The sequence below is a fragment of the Pogona vitticeps genome, chromosome 5 (genome assembly GCF_051106095.1).
Source record: "Pogona vitticeps strain Pit_001003342236 chromosome 5, PviZW2.1, whole genome shotgun sequence".
Taxonomy (NCBI): domain Eukaryota; kingdom Metazoa; phylum Chordata; class Lepidosauria; order Squamata; family Agamidae; genus Pogona; species Pogona vitticeps.
In genome coordinates, this window is record NC_135787.1 from 117452960 (window position 1) to 117466262 (window position 13303).

A 13303-nucleotide genomic window follows, 5' to 3' on the forward strand; every position below is an offset into this window, starting at 1 on the left:
ACATTGCAGCAGTTTAGCCCCTAGCTGAGAATAAGATTCCTCAGGCTTTTTGGTCAGGGAAGAAAATTTTCACCTCAGGTGTTCTGCATTGATACCAAATCTAGAAAATATCATTTTCCTATATGCTTCAAAATCTCTAGTCTGCTCCAGAGGCATCTGTGAATACAGCTCAGCTAAATCTCCACTTATTTGGGATCTCAAAACCATCATCCTTTCATCATCCTTAACATTAAAGTCCCGGCATGCTCTCCCAAATGATATGAGGAAAGATTCAGGGTAGTCTCCTTTTCTATATTGGGGAAATTTCTTCAGATCAATCTTTGAGAGATTTCCTTCACTAGAGTAGTTATTGTTATTACAGTACTCTTATTGTGTTGAGCAGCCAATTCTAATCTTTTCATTTCCATTTGAAATTCCATTTGTTTTAATTCCATTAGTCTGGCGTCAGCTCTCTCTTTTTCTCTGGCCCTTTCTTTCTCCATTTCAAAATCTATTTCCTTTTGTCTGGCCTCCTGCTCAGCTTTGAGCTGCAGTTCCCTGAGCTCTAGCTCTTTAGCTCTCTCCTCAGTTCTGTTTTTTTCTCTAATTTCTAATTCCTTTTGTCTGACCTCTTGCTCAGCTTTTTCTTTTTCCAATTCTAATTCCTTAGCTCTTAGCTTGAATTCCTGTTCCAATTTCCATTTTTCAGAACCTTGGGAGCTTAGATCCCTTTGTCTCTCTGAGGCACCCTCATCAGTCTCCTCCTGTTCCACTGGAGCTAGAGGGTCTCCATTTCCCTCCACTTCCTGAGGTAAACTTTGTGCCTCTTGAGGATCAATTTACCTCCATTACTGGCTTTTTAGTTCTTTTGGGTGGCATAAGTATGTACTTTTTTTTGATAGGAGCTGGTTTCTATTGCAGTTTGTCAGGCCTCTTTTTTAAAACACTATTTTACTGTTGTTTTCTTTTCCCAGTGTTTTTCTGGTGTACTATGTAGCTCTCACTTGACAGCTAAAGATGGCTACACTTTTTCTGGCACCATGCCAGACACAATGTTTCTTGGTCTGAGACAACCTTCTTGTCTTCAGACACAAAACAAATTCTGTTTTCAAGCCTCAGCTTTTTATGTTCCTTTCACCTTAGACCTGTTCTGACCCTGGCTTCTGCTTCTTATCCACAAATGCTCCCTTAACACTCAGAGCCTTGGATTTTAAGCTAGCCCACTGAGTCTGTTCAAATCCTGAGGTAACCTCAAAAGGAATTTTCCCTTCAGAGTCATTCCCTATCTTAGTCCCCCCCAGATCTGGAATCAGAAGCCCCGCCACTAAGCTTTACCACTAAAGCTCTAGCAGGTAACCCACTTCTTTACCACAGACCTCTGATTAAAAGATACACTTGACTCAAAGAAAATTCACTTTTAACTCTGGCTTGACTGGATTCTTTTGTATCCCACCACTGCCACTAATTGTGACGTTCACCTCTTTGAAGCACCTACTTTCTGTGCCCTCACAATGTTTCCGGTCTTTGTTTCCCTCACTGCCACCAGTGGATTACCTCTATCCACAATATAAAAGACATTTGTCTAAACACTTGTCTGGTAAATGCAAACATAACTTATTTATTGAAGTGTAACAAAGTTAATAATAATCACAGATGTTCTTCAGATGTTCATTGTACACAAGCAAATCATTCACAGGTCTCTCTATCCATACTTTCTTCTTGCCATATAATTAATTACCACCTTCTCTATCTATTTACCAGCCTAGCTCTATTAATATCTGTTCCTTCTCTCTCTGACTCTCTCCAACTCACTCTTCTCAGGCTCCACCTTCTAACCACTCTCTCAGCTCCGCCTCTCCACCACATTTGCATAGACATGAATAATACATGACTTATTTTGCATAATAAGGGGTGAACGCTACATAATGAAAAGGAAGACAAATACTGTGTAGGCTGAAACTTAAAATTTACAACCTCTTGACACCAGGCAGCTTCATTTCCTCAGAGGAAAATGTGAGCATTTGGCAGATCAGAGCAACAGAGAGAACAGGTTTTATAGGTACCATGATTCTGAATTCACAGGATCACGAAACCTCCAGCACCTGGAAAAATGACAAATACATCTCCAACATTTCTATAATCTGTGCTTCCATTTAAGAGAAATGGACAAGCAGTTATGTGGTGGTAAATTTTCAAATAATGGTGCACATCTGGACAGTGACAGTGACATAATAGAGGCCTGGGCAGCAGTGTCATATTAGGGGTAGCAGTATATAGCATTGTGCCAAATGTATAGGGCCCACTACAACTGCTATCCTGCGAGTGGTTATCTAGAAGTAAGCTTAGTAAACTCAGTGGGGCTTGCCGGGTGCTTACCAAGCATAGCGGTTCAGCCGGTCTTGTACTAGAACAAAATATATCTAGACAGCAGTAATGCAACATTTAGTTTTTTTAATTAGAAAGGCAAATAAATAAATAAATAAATAAATAAATAAATAAATAAATAAATAAATAAATAAATAAATAAATAAATAAATAAATAAATAAATAAATAAATAAATAAATAAATAAATTGCAGAGAGAATTCTTTTACCTGCTGACATGATTGGGTAAAATAAAATATAAATTAAATTAAGAAGCAAATAGGTATTTAGCCTCTTCTTGACTCTTTTTTTCATTCTTTGACTTTCTGTTTGCTAATCAATCACAATGAGGAAGCCTCCTTATCAATGCTTTCATTTGCCAGAGCAAAGAGAATTCATCAATTAACCAGCAGATGACATTATAGTTCCTACCCAAGGCCAGCCCCCCCCCCAAAAAAAACATTCACTTCCTGAGGGAGAATAAAGTATTTACCTGATATAACTGTAAAAGTCAACCAAATTATTCTGGCATATGAGGTAGAAAATCCCATAAAATTCTGTCTTTGGGAGGGAAAAAAAATAAAAGAATAAATAAAAAATACTGTAATAACAACAAATCTGCAAATTTGCTGTCCTTTCATGGTTCCTGAAATTTGCTGTTGAAATTGGTGGCCTCATCCAGCTTAACAGTATGGCCAAGTGTGTTGTAGCAGTTAACAGTGCTGATGTTGGGAGTTTTTGCAACCTTGCATGCTGCTTTTAGTAGATTTAGCTGGAAGGGACCTTTCTGGATTGAGGTGACTGTCAATCTGTCCAGCACTAATCAATCATTCCATCCATGCCTCTGCATTCAAAGAGAGATCCATCTCACTGTTCTATGCTTTCCCCCTCTCTAGAGTCTGTTAGGGATCTGTTGTTGAAGGCAGTCATGTTTGTTAGTTTTGCTATATGATCTTTTCACAATTTTAAGTGAAGAAGATGGTTTTTATTCTTTTCCATTGTAATGTCTCAGAGCGATTTATTGAGACTATAAGAACAAGTTAATGAGGAAAGGGGTCGACCAGTTTGAGGAACTTGAAGCTATTCTGTTGTATGAATGCTTGCACTTCTGCTGCACAGCTAGAGAATTTAACCAAAAATTCAAAACTCTGCAACAGCTTAAGTGGGAGGTGTGTGATTCAAATTCAGTTGGGTCATGCAGTCTTCTGAATGATCTTGGGACAATCAATCTTTTCATGATCTTCCTCACGAAATTGTTTTGAGGATAAATGTCTTCACCCTCCATTTCTCCATATGCCCCTCTCCATTACACCAAATCCTAGATAATACAAAATGTAGCTGCAAAGAAGAGGGTTTTTTTAGGGTTTCATCCAAGATGGTGGATGAAATTACTGCCAAAAATATAAAATGTATAAAGCACATGGCCTCTATGCTAACATCTAAAGCAAATATGGAACAGCGTTTATAACTAGTCATTTAAGCTGAAAAACAACAATGTAGGTGAACTCTGTTTAGAGTGGAGTGAATATTAATCAAGTTAGAAATGTTGGTGGGAAAAGAACCATTTCCACCCAAATATCCTGGATTGTTTTGTAAGAGACTAAGTAGAAGATAATAGGTCGTAAAATCAAAATTCACTTTCATGATAATATGATTCCTTGAGAAATCCACAGGGCTTAGCAAAATCTTAGCCATACTATACTTCTCCTTCTCTGAACTTGTAGGGTTGGGGAGGTATTTTGTGTTCATGCCCCCTTCCCCGCCCCTTATTATTGCACAACATCATTCCTAAACTACCATTCTCAGAATCTCTCAGTCAGCACTGACCACTGGCTGTGGTCCTTGGGGGATTTTGAGCAATGCAGTCCAAATTAATAACTCTACACACCTCTGTCATGTGTATTATGTTTTGCAAGGAGGTGCACAAATCTGAGGCTTCCTGTTAATCTCACCACAAACACAAATGCTAGGAAATGAGTGTTGTGTAAATTAACTTTTGCTTCAGAAGCGTTATGCTCAGAACTGAGGTACAGTATTACCCAAGTCCCTTCAGCTAATGTATTTCTACAAAGTGCCTAGTGTGAAAGAGTGTCAATTTGATTAGGAGTTGCCAGACTGGTTTCACCAGGGTGTAAGTGGATCAAAGGTCCATCAGGGATAAGTGGCTCATCCTTTGATCCAATCAAAGCTTTTGATCAGGTCTTTCCACTATAAAGAACAAAATGAGTAAATCAGAGTCTATCAGTTGTCACCGATCAGGGTGTATGCAAGGAATAAAAATAAGAGGAACTGTGTTTCCCAGGCAAACATTCTGCTATACCACAATTAATGTATTGTTAGAAAGGATGAGGTAACTAATTCAGACAACAGATCTGGGGTACCATTTAAAAAACAGCAAATTTGTAGGGTGATTTACTTATATACAGTATGTATTTCCCTTTACTGAATTCGTGGAGGAGAGTCTGATAAGCTTTCATGTTTGCCTAAGTATTTCAGAAACAGTTTGCAATCAGTTGATGTGAGCTGCTTGATCACAGTTTTGTGTGAATTGACTTATACAGACACATCAAGGGCATCCATGCAGTTGTCACATCTGTGGACAATAGCCTTGTCAGAAGAACAAAAGAGCTGCTGACCTCTGCCATTCAATATTTAATCTTTAACTTGTCAATTAGCTCAGCCCTAAATATATAGGACTGGATCCAGATTTAGATTATCTGGTACTAGGTTGGTGAAATTGGTCTTCTTTGCCTCTCCTTTTCCACAGCCCCCTGAAAATGCTCCAGAGATGTCCACTAGATCAGTGGTTCTTAACCTTTGTTACTCAGGTGTCCTAGATGACTCTTTCTGACTGGAAACTACTTGCCCCAGACTCTGCCCTATTCAACATGGTCTCCTAATTATTATTTTTTGTAGAACCGAAGAGGGTGGAGTTTGGAAGAGATGCCATGGATAAAATACTCCTTAGTCCACTTACACATGTCTTACTCTGATTCCAACCAATTCTTGTCCTTCAGCTTAACCTTTCCCCCTTGTTGTGAGGATAAGGAGGGTGTCTGTGTATGGTTCTTTTTAAACCCCATCAATCACATTGCATCTCCATTGCCAGGTACAGAGAGCAGCCTCCAGAGAATAGACCTGAGATGCCAATTCTACCCTGTCAAAACTATAAAAGTATCTATGAAGTATCTCAAGTCATCCAGGTGAGATTATTACAGGATCTAATAATATAATCCACATTATGGATTCCTACACCTGCTCATTTTGCAGTTTGATATATCACATAGCATACTGATTAAAATTATGAAGTTGACTAAAATAGTAGTCAGGACTTTCAAGCATCTAGATTTTAGTCCCCATTAAGCCATTAAACTTGCCAGTGATTTTGGGCTACTTACTGTCTTTTAGCCAGTCTATCCAACCAGATTTTAGGATAAAGTAGGAAGGAGAGCCATATATACTGCTTTGAGTACACTGAAGAAAGACCGGTTGTAAATGTAACAAATAATATAGACCACCATGTGCCTTTCATTACAAAACAAACTTGCCTTCTCTGCACAGAATAATTTGTGACTTGAATAGGGACTCTACAATCAGCTCATTAACGTACGGATCTCATGTCTTACTACCTATCTACAGTTTTATTAATCAACATATAACTGTTTGTACTTTTTTCAATATCCCCTAACTAGAGATGGGGGTATTCGTGTATGTCAGACTTGGGCAAAGCCACTCCTGTCTGGCTTATGGACAGTTTTGAACATCAAAACCATTTATAGCTATTTGTCTAAAGTTGATCAGTTGCTTATCTTTAACATACCGCAAAAAACCTCTTTAGCATTTGTGAAGATTAACAAGTTTAAAGTAAAAACAATCATAACATTACTGTTTCATTTTATTTTTAAGTAAAGTTGGTTCGGCCCCCGAACACAGTTGATTTTTCATGTGCCCCCCCCATTGAAATTAATTGCCCATCCCTGGTGTACGTATATCCCCGCAAAGCTGGCTAGCAACTCAGCAGCCATGCAGGGAAGATTTGTCGTCCTTCCCACTGCCTGGAGTGGCCAGGAAAGCAGGAAGAGAGTGGAGCTCCGGGAGCAATTGGAAGGATGAGCAAGGCTGCTTCCGGCCATGTGAGTGGACAGGCTGGCCGCAGGGGCCAGCCCGATTAAGGCCAGCTGTGCAAGGATATTCATATTCGTGTAAGGATAACCCTCTCTCTACCCCAACAACTGATTACAATCCTCCAACCAACCAATAATTTTGCAATTGTTAACAGTTCATGCCTCTGATAAAGGGGATGGTATCTGCAAAAATTTCCACATTTCAGAGCCTAAGAGCCCTTTTGACCTCAACCAAAGATTCCTCTAGCCCAGGATTAGCCATGTGAAGTCCATAAAAAGGACTTGAATACAATAGTACTTGAGCTCTGAAAGCAACCAGTATACTGGATACTACCTATAGCCAAAAGACTGGCAACCATTGATAGATTATCTTGTACATGTTTGCCCAATCTTGTTACTACCATCCAAATTAATACACAACTATTGTATCTTGAGGTACTCACTGTTTTTGTGCTGTGTGAAGTAGTGCTCCTGAATCTCTCACTTTGAAGGAAAAACAAACAAACATAAAACCTGAGGAATACAAATGAGTTCTAAACTGAGTGAAAGGAGCCCGTGGTCACTCCGCGTGCAGACTCCAACTACCCCATGAGGTACAGTGAATGCGGACTCTACCTATCCAATGAGGTAAGTCTCTAGAGGGCCAATGGTTTCCTATTCAACTTTCTTGGATAGCAAGAATAAACCTTCTCCAACTATGACTGTCTTCCATACCAGATTGCTGGAATCCTGTTAAATCTCTACTTCTCATCTTACCCTGCATATTAACGAAGTACAAAAAAAATTGTCTGGACTGCTTCTTCTAATAACTAGAGACTGAAGGAAGAACTCCTTTTTTGATACCATTCCAATACTCTTTCCTTTGGCAGGAAAAAAAAACATTTCAAACAAATCTTTCAGGAAAAGAGTAATATATATATATTAGCTGCATTTGGTCAATATACCCAGTTTATTTAAATCCATAAACTTAAGACTGGTCAATATCTATTCCTCCAAAGAAACAGCAGAATAACAGTACCAACTTCTTTAGTAAATATTTGATGGAGTTCCTTAGGACAAATGTCTAAAGGCAACTGCTGATTTAAAGAGCACACCCAAAGAATCAACTGCTGAATGGTAAGTCAACAGTAACATAAATGTCATTGATTTGATGGGCCTACTGAAACTAGGCCTAATAATTAAATTTAGGAAGATTAAAAACCTGTATGAAATGAAAGGATAGCTGAGACTGAAATGTTACACATTGAATCGGTTATGACCACTCCATCGACAGAAGGAATCTGTCAGCAGATGAGGAAGGTAATTTGGGTATTTCCATCTCTTCAAATCAATGCCAAAAGATCCTTTGAGACAATCTCATCTCTTGTCATCTCCAACTTTTGTTACATTCCTATCTTACCTTTCTGCCAACAAGGTGGCATGTAAGGGGATCTGTGAATGGTCAGGCTGAGAGTCCCATCAGTTCTAACTAACTCAGTCAATGGTAAGGAATGGTGGGTCCAGCATTATCTGGAGGATCATGTTTTGCCCACCTCTGACTGCCATAAAGCCAGAAGTGTTCTCTGTAAAAAGCTGGCAAGCTCTTTCATTGCTATTGTTGCAACCTCTCCTCCTCCTGGATTTTTTAAAAACACAAACACCCTGCTCCTCTCCTGGCCCTCATACTGCACTGATTTTGAAGAACAGAAAATGTCCTCCACTTGGAGAACTTTACAGACGACATTTTGCCAGAGAAGAATTAAGTCATTCTAACTGGAAGCTGGGCAACCTGTAGCTCTCCAGATGTTGAACTGCAGCACTCTTCAGCCTTAACTAGTACTGCCAACAGCAAGGGAGCATGGAAGTTGTAGTCCAACAAAATCTGAAAGAACCGAGGGAATTCTTAATCCCTGTCAAAAACTGGATGCAGAAGGGATTATTCTTTTCTATGGCAAATCTCAGCTATAAATTTGATTCCAGTCAATTCCATTCCCAATCTCCTGGATAAACAGCAGTCTTATTGATAGATAGTTTCCAACAGGAGCACTAGCAGTAATGGAGAACAGCAGGCTTACTTTGTAAGACATACAGATCCACCTGCCTCATGTTTGCTTGTTTGTTATGAGGTAAAATCCTGAACATGGCCATAGTATACTGCTATGTAACATATTCACATAATTACTGGAACAAGTATAGTCACCAATATTTTAAAGAGATGAAGCAGTTTGACAACATGCCAATACCCCCTTGTATCACGTCCCACCCAAAATTCATTCCCAACAAACGAGTAGACATGGTCTAGAGGGGCGGGGTAAAAATCAAATAAATAAATAAATAAATAAATAATACACAGAAATGAATTAGTTGCTTTTAAGGTTTTATTAATCTTGCTTAAATTGATAAGAGTTTCTCTAAAGTAAAGATTATATAAAATGGATGTCTCTAATACAACTCTCCTCTTTAGAAGCTGTAATAGAAATACTACTTCATTTTAGCTATAAAACTTTTATTACATAGAAAACATTTGACCACTAGCTTCAAAGTTTCTGTGGACCGCCCTTGTCCAATATGTTTACAAGAGGAAACAGAACAAACAACAAAAAAGTGAATGAAATCTGCACCACAAAATCAGCCATGCGTCTTCATTCCTTGAGTATCCTTGGTCAAAGCTTGTCAGTCATCCAACACTAGAAATACTTGGCATATTTAAGTTACCCTGAGCATACCGTGCTACAGCACGAAAGTCATGTAGAAAAATCCATTGGCTACTTTTTAAATTAAAAAACAAAACAAAACTGGCATTTTATTGTGCTAGCAGGCCAGAAAATTCCTTTGGAGAGGAGGAGGGAGAAGCTACTGTTTTGTTGCAGAGACTAGTGAGGTAGCCCAATGGGAAGAGAAATAGGTGAGCCTTGAAATGGAGTTAAGATTCCATCTGTTCTCTATGCCAAGTAGCCTCCTCAACCTAAGGTATGAAGATAAGCAGAATAATATTGTAAATCACAGACTCAGGATTTGAGCAGGTAAGTGGCCAGCGGAGGGCAGGCTTTCAATCCAGACGTGAAAAAGCAGAGGGCCAGGAAAGGGGCAACACCCCTCAGTCTTCGTCCTAAAGTGCAGTCAGCAATTGAATTAATTAAAAAGGAGGTCCCAACAACCCATCCCAAAGCACAGGGAAACAGGTGATTATCATTCACTTCCCCTCGTTTGTTCACTAGAGCGAGGGGGTGGGAAATAATTCCACGTCTTCTCTCCCCCGCCGACCCTTTAACGGCATGGGACAGACAAATAAGTCAGCGGCTGGTAGGGGGAAGGCATTAGCACCCGACCCCAGGGAAACGACGGAGCCTCACGAAGGGAGTCAAGTTGACTCGCAAGATACGCTGCGCCCTCCGCCGCATGGCTGCCAAGCTGCGCCGGTTCCACACGTTCCCGCGCACTCGGATGGTCGGAAAGGTGGTGAGGGTGGGGGTGGCCGCCTTCCAGATCTCCTCGAGGGACCTGCCCTCAAAGGGAGTCCACGGCGGAAGGGGCAAAGCCACCGGGACAGGGGGCGCCCGCTCCTTCAGGTCCTTGGGGGGAGGCGGTGGTGGTGAGGACAGCGGCGGCGGCGGCTCTTGCTCCTGCTGCCCGTCACAACCTCGGGGGCCAACCTCGGGCGGGGGCGTCGTCGCCGCCTTCTGCGGGGCCGAGGCCGCCCCTTCGCCGCCGCGCTTCTTGGCCGCCCTCTTCGCGCCGCCCCCTCGGCTCCTGGCGTCGCCTCTGGCCGCGGCCGTGGCCACGGTGGCCCGCAGGTGCCTCCCTCTGGCGGCGGCTCTCCTCCACGGCCGGTCTCTTCGGTGGGCCGTCCTCGTCGTAGACGACGCCGACGACAACCCCGGGGGCAAGTCCGGCACGACCGCCCGGCAGGAGGCGTATCCGTACACGTCTTTGCTCCGGAGGATGACCGGCGAGAACTCGTGCTTGAGACTGCACAGGAAGTTCCACAGCTCGGCGTCCGAGCTCATGAACTCCGTCGACTTGGGCACCAGGAGCTTGAAGGCGTCGCCCAGGACCTTGGTGCCCCCCCAGAAGAGGACCCGAGAGCGGGAGTGGACCACTTTCTCTCCCGCCTCAGCCCCCTCCGAGCCCGGCGGCTCCAGCCCCGGGACCACGACGGGAGCCGAGCTGGCGACGAGGCTCGCTGGGGGGGTCGCCGCCACCGCCGCCCCGCGGCTGCTATCCCCGTCGGCTCCAGCTCCTCCTTGCTTCATCCTCCTCTTGGCGGCGGCGGCGGCGCCGCGGCGGCGACTGCTTACTCTCGGTCTCTCCAGCGCCGCCGCCCGCCGTCGAGCCGCTACTGCGGGCGAGCGAGTTGCGAGAGATCGGCGGTGGCTTTCCTCTTCAGGCTCCCGCTGCTGCTGCTGCTGCTGCTTTTGCCACAGCTCCCCCTTTCTTCTCCTCCGGCTCGGCTGCGTAGGCAGAGGCACACTTTCTTTTTCGGTGTCTTTTTCTTTTCTTTACCCCTTTGGCGCGCCTCAACTTCTCTCGGGTCCCCCACCCGCAGCGCGAAACCCTCCTCGATCTCGCCACGGCTTCCCAGACAGCCGGCCACAAAATGGAGCTCTTTTTAAAGCCCCTGGCGGGGAGGTCGCCTTTTCTACGCCTTTTCAGCCCCCCCTGGCTTTTTTTTGTTGGTCTGTTTGAATTGCGTCACACACATAAGCCCCGCCCGTTGAAGGAGAGAAGCACATCAGATGATCTCCATCATGGAGAGCACCGAAGTCTGGTTCCTGTAGAAGCACCAAAAAGGAAAAGAAGTCAGTGGTAGCTTAGACTTGTTATTCACACTCCCTAACTTGCATCCAAGTTACATCATCTTCGATGGAGCCACTTTTCAATTAAAGTAGTGCAGGTTAAAGAACTTGAACACATCAAATGTTGTATCATTGCACTTACTTAAGAGTCATAATTGGAAGCTTGGATGATAATGTTCCACAAACAGATAATCTGATCAAATTGCAATATATATATATATCTAAGGCTCTCGTCTCATTTCCATAGTTTTGGAGCAAACTCTACTGAAATCAGTAAGGTTTTCTTACAAGGGCTACCTGAGTGTAGTCTTAGACACACATGGTTATGAAGTAAATCTCTTTCAGCTCAAGGGAATTTGCTTCTGAGTGAATATATATAGGTATAGGAATGAAGTTATTCATTAAACTATTTGTTGGAAATAATTTGTAAAAAGAAATTAGAGTAGTTTTAGAAGTCATTTTTTAATCATTGTAACAAAACTTTTAATCATTTGAGGATCAATTAATGTTTATGTTACCATAATTTTACCATAATAAACATAAATAATTTGTTACTTTGGAGGGTTAATTTGAGTCCATTTTTGGTCAATTTTACTCCATTTTATTTTTAATTGAAAAGAAATGGCTTCCTAATTAGCACAACAAACTGATTTGACAATGTTCACTAAAGCAATTAAAGCTAACAAATTAATTTTAGATTTATCATAGAAACATTAGTGTTAATACTAAAATTTCTGTGCTGTGAAATACTGATGATATTTGGCTCAATACAGAATTAATTTGAGTTGTGAAGTTTGCTCCTATGAATGTTTAATTACGAATTCCTCTGAATTCAGCAAGACTTACTCTGAAGTAAGCATACAGAGAGTAGTAGCCTTAGTTTTGAATTGGCATCTATAGGATATTCGATTGCGGATGTCTAAGACTGCAATTTGGTTCTTGTGACTTCAAGCCAAAATTGAATTAATAATAATAATTACATACAAACAATTCAGTTCTGACTGACACTGACTCTTCAAGGGTTTTCTTGGTTTAGTGTACACATAGGTGGTTTACTATTCCCTTCTCCTGGGGGCATCCTGAAATTGTATAGCTTGCCCAAGGCTACACAAGCTGGTTCTTCTCTGGGACGCACATAGGGAAACAAATTCTCAACTTCCGGTTCCACAGCTTCAGTTTGAATATATGGGGTGAGTGACTTAGGGCTCTCCAGATTTTTTGAACTACAATCTCTGACATAATACCTGGTCGTGTTAGCTTGTTTATGTTAGATGGGGTTGTGTTCTAAACCATCTGACATGTGCCTGATTGCCTACTTCTGTAACAGAATCTAGGCATCAGTAACTTTCTCTCAATTGGTGCTATCAAATTATTTTCTGTCTCAGGATACTGTATAAGAAAGGACAGAATTAGACTTATGAGTAAAGAAATAGTATGCTATTAAAGAAGCAACATTACAATGCTTTATAGTAGGCTCTTACAAGTATCCATAGCTATTGGAATGTACAGCAGTAGGAGGTGATTTGGTGACCTCTAGATGTTTTGATTACAATTTCCATGAACCCTAACCAGCAAGGCCAAAGATTATTATGGCATCTGTCCAAATCTTTGAAAAACACCGGGTTGTTTACCTCTGGCATACACAGTAGGTTTGGTCATGCACTTACTACAGCATCTTCTTCAATAAGAAGCCTGTCTTATTTGACTGCCTAGAGGTTGCAATCTATAATTTTTAAAAGACTACTTTGAAATGTAGTAAAGTTGGAGTGCCATAGCTGGCTGCAAGGTGAATACAACTTGTATTCTCAAAGGCTTTCATGACCAGGATCCAATGGTTGTTGTAGGTTTTTCGGGCTGTTTGGCTGTGTTCTTAAGGCTTTACTTCCTAATGTTTTGCCAGTCTCTGTGGGTGGCATCTTCAGAGGACAGGAGTCAGAACTCTGTCTCCGCTTTGCTACAGTTTGTGGGATAGTTGAGTATTTATAGCTGTGCGATCAGCTTTTTTCAGGAGATTGGGTGATTATGGTGATCAGCATGTTTTTTGTTGTGGGTGTATTGTTGT

General features: G+C 41.7%; 1 protein-coding gene across 1 annotated transcript; it reads right to left on the bottom strand.

The window, feature by feature from the left end:
* Positions 1–8809: 8809 nt before the first annotated feature.
* CCDC71L (coiled-coil domain containing 71 like) lies at positions 8810–12387 on the bottom strand. The gene has a single exon (XM_073000668.2). The coding sequence runs from the start codon at positions 10696–10698 to the stop codon at positions 9763–9765; it is 936 nt and encodes a 311-aa protein (XP_072856769.2). The 5' UTR covers positions 10699–12387; the 3' UTR covers positions 8810–9762.
* Between the last annotated feature and the right edge of the window lie 916 nt (positions 12388–13303).

What these genes read in the sequence shown, in the direction of transcription:
- CCDC71L (XM_073000668.2), bottom strand. Translation starts at nt 10,698, where the DNA reads ATGAAGCAAGGAGGAGCTGGAGCCGACGGGGATAGCAGCCGCGGGGCG.